The sequence below is a fragment of the Tupaia chinensis genome, unplaced genomic scaffold, assembly GCF_000334495.1.
Source record: "Tupaia chinensis unplaced genomic scaffold, TupChi_1.0 Scaffold000296_1, whole genome shotgun sequence".
Classification (NCBI taxonomy): Eukaryota; Metazoa; Chordata; class Mammalia; order Scandentia; family Tupaiidae; genus Tupaia; species Tupaia belangeri.
Window position 1 is genome coordinate 1,492,467 of NW_006159784.1, and position 10,424 is coordinate 1,502,890.

The 10,424-nt window shown below is 36.1% G+C and overlaps 1 protein-coding gene across 1 annotated transcript in view; it reads left to right on the top strand.

Moving 5' to 3' along the window:
• Positions 1-10,424, top strand: part of SLC35F5 (solute carrier family 35 member F5) — a 48,497-nt gene that overhangs the window by 17,630 nt on the left and 20,443 nt on the right. The window contains exons 8-10 of the mRNA XM_006150799.3: positions 4,788-4,869; positions 5,706-5,793; positions 9,802-9,866. Of these exons, the coding sequence (XP_006150861.1) occupies positions 4,788-4,869; positions 5,706-5,793; positions 9,802-9,866 (235 nt within the window). The remainder of the gene's footprint in view (positions 1-4,787; positions 4,870-5,705; positions 5,794-9,801; positions 9,867-10,424) is intronic.

Below are 10,424 nucleotides of genomic sequence, written 5' to 3' on the forward strand. Positions count from 1 at the left end.
TTCCTCATTAGGGGTTCTTTCTTCTCTCCTTCTTTTTGGCTCTCTTTGGTCAGTACACACACCCTCTACCAAAACAAAACAAAACAAAACAAACCCACAAAGTATGTGTGTAGATACATAATATGCATGTATCCATTTAAAAAAAGCTAAGCAAAGAATATAATTGCCATAAGAAAGAAGGAAATCCTGTCATTTGCAATAACATGTATGAACCTGCAGGACATGCTAAGTAAAATAAGTCAGACATAGAAAGACTAATACTGTATAACCTTACTTATATGTGGATTCTGAAAAAGTTCAACTCAAGAAGCAGAGTTCAGTGGTAACTGGGGGCTGGGAAGTGGGGATTGAGAGGGAAATGGAGATGTTGAAGGTTACAAAGGCTGGTACTAGCCGTTGGTGTAATGGCTATGTCGCTGGACTCCCATGTAGTTGACTGCAGTATTCGAGTCCCTGACCTGGTGGCTTAAACTCATTCTGGGCGTGTTTGTGTGCATGCCCAAGATCCCGAGAGGAGAATGGAGGAGAAGAGATTGCAGTGTGGCCATCCTCCCTGGGGAGTGATTTCTCGCTTTCTGTATTTCTGTTTCTCCCTGACTTTCTGGTGAGCATACGCACCCTATAGCAAAAACCACCAAAAAAAAAAAAAAAAAAAAGGTTACAAAGGCATAAACTTCCAGGTATAATTAAAGCTGAATAAGTTCTGGAGATCTAATATATAAGATGATGTCTATAGATAATAACACTGTATTGTTTATTTGAAATTTGATAGGAACACATTTTAAGTGTATTTATCCCTCCCACACACACATAAAATGGTAACTATGTGTCGTGATGGTTGTGCTGATTAATTTGCCTCTGGTAATCAGTATGTAATGTTTCAAATTACTTTGCACACCTTGAATATATGCAGTATTTCTGAAATTTTTTTTCTTTTTTCTTTTTTGTTTTTGGAGAGGTTTTCGCTAAAGGGTGCGTGCACTCACCAGAGAGAGACAGAGAGACAGAAAGTGAGAAATCACCCCCCAGGGGGGTTGGTCACGCTGCAATCCCTTCTCTTCTATTCTCCTCTCGGGATCTTGGGCACGCACGCACATGCACCTGGCATGAGTTTTAAGGCACTGGGTCCGGGACGCAAACCGCGGTTGACTATGTGGGAGTCCAGCGACATAGCCATTATGCTAACTGCTGGTTCCCTTTTTTTTTTTCTTTTTTCTTTTTTAAAGTGATTTTTAGCTACAGGGCAGGTACACTAGCCAGAGAGACAGAAAGTGAGAAATGGCCACTCTGCAATCCCTTTTCTTTCATTCTCCCCTCAGGATCTTGTGCATGCACACAAATGTGCCCAGCCTGAGTTTTTTTCAGCCATCGAGTCTGGGACTCAAACCTATTGGGTTTGGGAGCCAGAGAATGGAGTTTTTGGAGAGGTAGAGAAGCGAAAGTCTTCTGCAAAGATTTCACAGTTAAGGTGAATGTTTAGGATCATTGACTACCTGCCATTTAGGTGCTCTGTTTCTGTTTCTTTGCCTTGTTTTAGTTGGGACCAGGGAGATTGGAAAATGAGCATGATGTTTAAGTATTAAAGTAGTAAAAAGAGGTGGGGTGAGAAAACTAATTAACCCTCAGTGAGCAATACCTGTTCTTGCAAAAAAAAATCTATGAATGATAGTTGATAGTTGAAGGCAGGATCTTCTGCCCTGTTTTCTGCATGCACTTCAGCTGTTGGCAGATTGTGGTTTCTATTGTCGTCTTTGGTTGATTTTTCTCATCTCCCCAATTGTTACCTTATTTTCTTGTTTGGGTAGGCAAGTGAGATTATCTAGACAATCTGAGGACCACAGAGGAAGTCAGAACCACTTCACCACAGTTTTACTCTGGCTTTTGTCTTGAGTGCACTAAAGATTGAATGGAGACTGCTAGACTGTTAGCCATCTGCTACCACTTGTAGTGCTTTCAGATCAGGTATCTAAGCTGCTTTTTTGAAATGTAAATACTAATAATCATACTACTTACTTAGATTAGCTATAAGTTCTTAAATCAAGAGAGAGCCCTCTCTTGGGACCAGCAGTTAGTGTAATGGCTATGTCGCTGGACTCTCATGTAGTCGACCGCGGTTCGAGTCCAGGACCTGGTGGCTTAAACTTACGCCGGGCGCGTGTGCGTGCGTGCCCAAGATCCTGAGAGGAGAGTGGAGGAGAAGGGATTGTGGTGTGACCATCCCCCCTTGGGGGTGATTTCTCGCTTCCTGTCTCTTTCTCTCTGGCAAGTGCACGCGCCCTATAGCAAAACCCTCTCCAAAAAAAGAGAGAGATATCCCTCTCTTAATAGAGATAAATATTTCTTCAGTGAAATGATTCTTCTAGTCAATCTATGGAAGTAATAGAGATACCAAAAACAATTAGGGTGACAGTTTACTTTGACCCAGCAATTCACTTCTTAATGTATTCTTTAGTGACACTAATATGCATATGTACCAGGTAACATGTACTAGAATGTTGATAATAGCATTGTTTGGAATAGTAAAAAAGTGTTCATCCAAGAAAAAAAGAGTGAATTATCAATGAATAAATGTACTTTGGACACATGCTCCCCAGTCTTCATCAAAAGGAGATCTTATTTCTTATCCCCTAAGTTAAATTAGGCATAAGAGTGAGGATGTAAGAGTACCTTAGCCTAAAATGGAATCAATCCAATTGTCCACGAACGGATGAATAGATTGAAAAAGTGTGGCACATATACTCTATGGAATACTACTCAGACATAAAAACAAAACCCTGGCATTTGATAGAAAGTGGTTGAATGTTGAAAGTTTATTGCTGAGTGAAGCAAGCCAGGCTATGAAAGAAAGATATTGTATGTATCCACTTAATACATACCAACTGTCTGCACTCTATAGTAGAGATTGAAATATTGGAGGGCATAAAAGCAGTGAAAATAGTAATGGACACTGAGGACAGTGTGGAACAGGGGGTAGGGGGAGAAGGGAAGAGTATAGAGAAGGAAAACAGGAGAAAAAATAGAGGCATGACATTAGTGGGACATTGAAATAGTTTATTACCTGTTAATGATAACATGTATAGTATTCTCAGTTGGACTGGTCTGAGAAGTATTTCATGTTGAGTAAATTCTCTTTATAAGCCAAATGATGTATAGTGATCAAATGTTAAAAAAATAATTAAAAAAGGAAAAAGATTATCTTAGCCTAGAGAAACAGAAGGAAGAAAAAGAAATGCTTATGGCTGTGATACTTTATTTACTATATCCAAAGTTATGAGAACTCTTTGACTTGTATCTTTAAACTGAGAATCAGAGAACAACCAGTAAGTTAATAATTTTCATAGGATATTTCTAAATTTTCAAAATCAATTTGACCTTTTATCTATCTAACTAACAAGCTAGTTCTAGGTGACCCCGTGGACATCATCTCGTTTAATAGAGTTCTTGTTATGCTAGCCATCTCTGAATATATATATATCTTTTTAATTGCTACCGAACATGTGTGCTTGCTAGGGAGAGAGAGGATGAAAGCACCCCTCAATGTGGCATGGCCATGCCACAATCCATTCTCCATTTCTATATCCTGTTGGGATTTTGGTTATACATGCACACAATGCCCCTATTTGTTTTTTCCTTTTCTTTCTTTTTTAGAAAGAGATTTTTGTCATAGGGTATGTGCGCTCACCAGAGAGACAGAGAGAAAGCAAAAAATCACCCCCCAGGAGGAATGGCGAGGCTGCTTGCATTCTCCTCTTGGGGTCTTGGGCATGCACACAAACAGGCCTGGCATGAATTTTAAGCCACTGTGTCCATGATTCAAACTGTGGACTATGTGGGAGTCCAGCAATGTAACCACTGTGCCATCTGGTCCTGCCCTATTTTTCAATCCTGAGGCCAGGATTTGAACCATAGTGGGCCTTGTGGGATCTGGTTTCCTTAACTACTTGGCTACAGGGTCATTACTACACACACAGAGAGTTAAGGTTATTTATTTCTTTCATGAGAGCGAAAGCCAGAGAGATAAAAAGATAAGAACTCTGGACAGAGTCTCACACCATTTCTCCCCTCTGGCCTTCCCAAATGGCTAGTACCATGGGTGCATGTGCCCAGCATGTATAGGTCACCCAGGGAACTAGACCTATTGTCCACCATGTAGATTCAGCATCACTTGAGCAATCCGGTACTGCTGCATCACCAAGTCTGTCTACACAGATTTCAATGTTTGGAAATTTTCCAAAATTTAAATTTGATTTAGATAAACTGTTAGGTTGTTGGGAAAGTCATGATGTATCTTTCTATGTTTTTCTATGCAAAAATGTGTCATGACTTCCCGATGACCCAATAGAATGTGAGCAGTGCTTAGATAAAGCAAATTTTTAATTTGAATGGATACTCGATGTTATCCTCATCTTTTGAAAAAGCCCGAATGCAAATTTTTAGCCAACTATTGTTAATTTCTCACATCAATCACTGTATATCACTACAACATGCAAAATGAATTTTCCCAATATCATTATACTGTATATTAGTCCAGTGAAAGATGTTATCATCAACAGATAATTTCCCTATTGTTAATTTCTTAAGGGAAACTAGATAGCAAGTTCTTAAGTCTGATTATAAATGTTTGTACATTTTTTTGGGAGGTGTGTGTGATTTTTCAATATAAAACAGCTTTTAAAACCTTGTGATAACAGTGCTTAGGAAGAGAAAAAAAATTAGAAGACTATAAACAGTAATGATAGATATAAACATGTGTTTCATTAGGTTTCACTTTGTTTTCCTTTTTCTAGTGGTTTTTGGCAAATTTATCATATCAAGAAGCACTTTCAGATACACAAGTTGCTATAGTTAACATTCTGTCTTCAACGTCTGGTAAGAAATTAACTTTAAAATTTGCATTGTGAATCGATATATATCTAGGTCTTGTGTATATATATGCGTGTACTGCACATTTCTATCTTGTAAGTTTTATATTAGTTCTAGCCTACATTAGCATATTATAATTGCTTTTTTAAAAAAATTGTTTACTTATTTACTTTTTTTTTCATACATTCAATCGCATTATTTAGCTTACAAAGTGAACATTTCAATATGTGAACATTTCTCCCTGGTCCAGTTGGTCTTTATAGTTTCTTATTTTGGCCTTGTGCTATTTATGTTCTTTTAAATACTTTTAAGTATTTCTATGTAACAATATCTTAAAGTTTTATAGGATGGCTTTTTGTATTACAGTTGTCTTTCCCTGCATACATCCTCTTAAAAGACCTTTTTCTAGACTCTGGCTAAATGTAATTGCTTATTTCAGAACTATAATTTACCCTATGATAGGTGTTTTATTTTTAAAATTGAATCACTTTCTAAATGTAGAAGATAAAAATGTTTTTGAAGCTATAAAAATACCAGTAACACAGACTTGATTATGATGAGGTCAGAATGTTACTCTGATGCTTGATGTAATTCTATTATTATCTTAAAATAAATAGGATTATAATTAACTTGTGTCATTGAAACAAACATGGTTTAATTTAGAGGCTATTTATATGTATGATTTTTTAACATTTCAGGTAAGGTAACTGCAGTCTCACTCTTAGTTAGAATAGCTTAAAAGTTAGATATGTAATTTCCTAATTTAAACAGTGAGATTGGTAGTAAATAATGTTGATGGTATTTAAGCTCATGTACCTTTTTTCATCCTTTTCTCCTGATAGGACTTTTTACCTTAATTCTTGCTGCAGTGTTTCCAAGTAACAGTGGAGATAGATTTACTCTTTCTAAACTATTAGCTGTAATTTTAAGGTAAGGATATACTATAAAACTAATTTACTCTGCTTAAAGATACAATGATAGGATAGTTTATATTATATTATAATATATAGACAAAAGAAAACAAAGATAAAAGTAGGCTTTAAATGGACATTGTGTTACTTTCCCCTGTGTCACTTGCTAGGCCAGTTTTCCAAACCATCTATGGTAGGGTGACCCCAAGACAGCTGTGGTTCCTATTCATGTAAATGCAGTTACTAAGTATTGTAAGTATTGATTGATGTTCACATTTAACTATACTTAATCCTCATAACCTCCCAAGCTTCTCTTTCCTTCTCCCACTTTTACTAGAAATCTAATATTCAGTCCTTTCTAATTGTCTTTGCCTCCAATGATTTTTAAGTTATCTTCTGTATAATTCACTTGGCAGTTTATACTACTGCGTGACATCAGTATTGTCAATAACTATATTTAAGTCTTTTATTCGTATTTAACTTCATGTGTGTTTGTCTTGTCTTCCCTACTGCATTATAAGCCCCTGAAAGAGTTTACCCTTGTTTGTGTCACCAAAGTCCTAGCATAGAGCTTTGCCCATAGACAATATTCAAAAAAGATGGGTTGATTTGGTTTTTGTGAGAGAAAATCAGAAATTAAAGAAGGTAGCAGAATTATTTAATGGATAGACTAGTGTTTCTTAGGTGTCAGAGCTGGAATTGAATCAGCACTGTGTTCTTTGCCCCTGTACAGTTCCCTTCAAGTCTGAGAGGTTTGTAGTTAAAAAAATGATTTTAGTATTATCTTCTTTGGACCTTCATTTTAAAGTTTGTATGCAATGTATGAGAAAAATGACTGTCATAGAGACTGTACTTGACAATCATATAAGACTGGTAGGATTTATTAGTATGCATTTTTCTCATATCTAAAAGAGTAAGTTGATCATGGTAGTTTCAATCAGTAGTGTGGTTAACTCAACTAACTTAACATGTAGACTTTATGACCACTAGCAATTTATTCTTTTGCATGGTTGACTCATGTTTTAGCCAGACATGTTTGAATTAGAGAAATATAATATATTTGTATTGGAGAAGTAAATGAGATTTTATTCAATTTTACTTAAAATATATTCTGATTTCTGACTTTACATTTGTACTGTCTTTTTAAAAATTTTATCTTTTAATTTCATTTACATTTTTTTAATACATTGAATCACATTATTTAGCTTACAAGGTGATCATTTCAATATATGAACATTTCTCCCCAGTCCAGTTGATCAAAATATAATAATACTACCTCCCTGTCTCAACAATGCTGTCTCTGTATCCCTCCTCCAAATGTTTTTTGCCAGGCCCCACTCCTTCACACACACCACATCTGGCATTCACACCCATCTCTTGTGTTTGTACATCCTTTAGCCTGTCAGTTTCAGTTACAGAGTGTGGGCATTCGGTATATACTAAGTGGGGACATATAGTGTCTCTCCTTCATAGCCTGGCTTGCTTCATTCAGCAGTAAATCTTCCATATTCTTCCACTTTCTGTCAAAAGCCAGGGTTTTGTTGTTTTTTATGGCTGAATAGTATTTCATAGAATATATGTGCCACAGTTTTTCAATCCATTCATCCATATGGGGGCATTTGGGTTGGTTCCATGTCTTAGTGATCGTGAAAAGTGCCGCAATAAACATCGATGTGCAAGCACCTTTCCAATGAAGAATTCTTCTGTCCTTTGGGTAGATGCCAAGGAATGGGATTACTGGATCATATGGTAGTTCTATTTGTAGACTTTTGAGGAATCTCCAAATTGTTCTCCACAGAAAGATGAATCTGAACCCCTACCTCTCACCTTTGACAAAATCAAGTCAAGGTAAGACACCCAAAGCACAGTCGATAATCCCCAAAATAGACAAGTGGGATTACATCAGACTAAGAAGTTTCTACATGGCAAAAGACACAGTAATTAGTGTGAATCAACAGCCCTCAGAATGGGAAAATATTTTTGTAAATTATGCATCAGATAAGGGACTGATAACCAGAATACACAAGGAACTAAAGAAGCTGATTGGAAAAAAAGATGATCAACACTATTAAAAGATGGGAGAAGGATTTGAGAAAAACACTCTCTAAAGATGACATACAAATAGCCAAAAGGCTTATGACAAAATGCTCAACATCCCTCATTGTAAGGGAAATGCAGATCAAAACAACAATGCGATACCACCTAACCCCAGTCAGAATGTCTAAGATTAAAAAAACAAAAAATGATAAGTATTGGTGGGGATGTGGTGAAAGGGGAACTCTCTTATTCTGCTGGTGGGAATGCACTGTCTTAATAAAGAAAGTTATGATATAAAAGGAATGAATGGAAGTATTTTGAGAGGGTTTATTACTCCTCTCATTAAAGTAGGTCTAGAACAGTGATTGGCAAACGAAGGTGAGCTTACTGTTGGTTTTTGTAAATAAAGGTTTCTTTTACTCATTGTCTGTGGCTGCTTTAGCACTTTAGTGGCCTACTTGCCACATGAGTGCCATATGGCCCACAAGTCTAAAGTGTTTACCGTTTGTTCCTTAAAAAGGTTTGTTTGACTTGTGGTCAGCAAGATTGTTATTTAGAGATTTTTTTGTTGTTTTATATTATATGTTCTTGAAAACACGGTATTAAACATTATTTAATACTTGATTTGAACTGGCCTTAAGCAATGAGATTCAATTTTTGAGATTATAAAAAAGAATTTGATATAGCAACAGTCTTGAGGAAATCTTTTGTAACTAAAAAAATCTTATTTCATCATTTGAAAGAGTATGGCCTCAAGCCACCTTGAATTTTTTCCCTTCTCCATTATTACTAGTTTTGAGATCTTGGACAAGATTCTTACCTCTCTTTGCCAATTTCCTTATCTGTAAATTTGGAGAAAACTACAGGACTTGTCTTATAGGCTTGTAATGAGGATTAACTGAGTTAAGATTCCCAAAGTTCCTGGAACAATGTCTGGTACATAGCAGCTGCTCTGTACACTTAGCCACCATTGTCGTCATCATCATCATCAAATGGAAACAAAGCCTGTGGTTTCTAGTATGTCGTGGGTACTCAACGAGAAAAAGCAGAATCTGAATTCAAACAATGATTATTTAACAGAAAACTATGATTATTTATTGCAGAGTATGCATATGTAATGTGAGGACTGTGTTTTACTTGTCATGGCATCATTCCATAAGAAGATAAATTTCTTTTTTGTATTCTTCCACTACTACCCTGGTCTTTTTAATCAATAGGTGAGGGAGTTAGACTGATTTTTTTTTTTTAATTAGCAGTATTTTATCTTGTGAAAATGTACATGCAACTTACAAGATGTAAAGAAGTAGGAAGACAATGTAAACTCCATGAGGACAGGAGTAACATCTGTCTTATTCACTGCTAACAGTGCTTTGGTCATCTAAGATGTTCAATGAGTAATGATTGAATAATGAATGACTGATCTTTCTCTATAGATTTAATTCACTCTTATTTTTATCCATTAAGATCATGGGATAATGGAATTATTAGATATGATAAGGATAATTTTACTGTTAATGTAGCTTTACTAATAAGCAAGAGTAGTACCAAATTGTGAGTTTTATATGGGTTAATATTGCTATTTTTATGCCTTCAAAAGGAAGATGGAATAGGTATGACAAGTTTTTCCATTTGAGAGGCAGTAGCATGTAAGACTACTGGACTCTGGAGCCAGGCTGCCTGTGTTTCAGTCCCAGGTGTATGTCATTGGTCAAGTTATTTCACCTCTTTATGCGTTAGTTTTTTTCATGCAGAATGGGAATAGTAATACCTTCCTTAGAAGGCAGTGTTACGCATTCTACAAGGATTTAATTCATTTATGTAAGTGTAAAATTATGCTATACTGATAATTACTTTATTAAATCATTAAATTATTTGAATCTTCCCCAAAGTTGAGGTTAGTTTTGATCACTTCTAAGTAATTACTGTCTTTATGATTAGACTTTTAAAGGATTTAATAATTTGCTCATCAGTGTGACTATTATTCTCATAGCATTGGAGGTGTTGTGCTGGTAAACTTATCAGGGTCTGAAAAATCTGCTGGAAGAGATACGATAGGTAAGTACCTGGCTCTGTGTTCTTTGTGTTAAAGTATACAAGTTAAGTGTTAAGTGTTATGCATTTTGATAAGCTTGTGCACTTGATGCACACACACAGGGTGGGTAGTAACAGGATCTTTTTTTTTTTTTTTTTTTGTCTTTTTATTTACTATATAGGGCACATGTACTCATCAGAGAGAAAGAGGGAGAAAGAGAGAAATCCCCTCCCCCTCCAGGAGGATGGCCACACTGCAGTTTCTTCTTCTCTATGGATTTTGAGCATGCATACACAGATTGCCCAACATGTTTTTTAAGCCACCAGGTCTGGGACTTGAACTGCGCTGTCAGCGAGTCTATGTGGGGATCTTGTGCCTTAACTACCATGCCACCTGTTGACCTGAAACTTTTCCTTTATTTTAACTTTTCTTTGGAAACAATATAAAGAAATCAGTAATAATTTATAGAATTTTTTAAAAATTTTATTTTGTTTTATTTTATTTATTATTATACAATTTGACTAGAAAGAGACAGAGAAAGACAGAGAGAGGTAGGGCAAGTGAGACAGCACGCTGCCAGG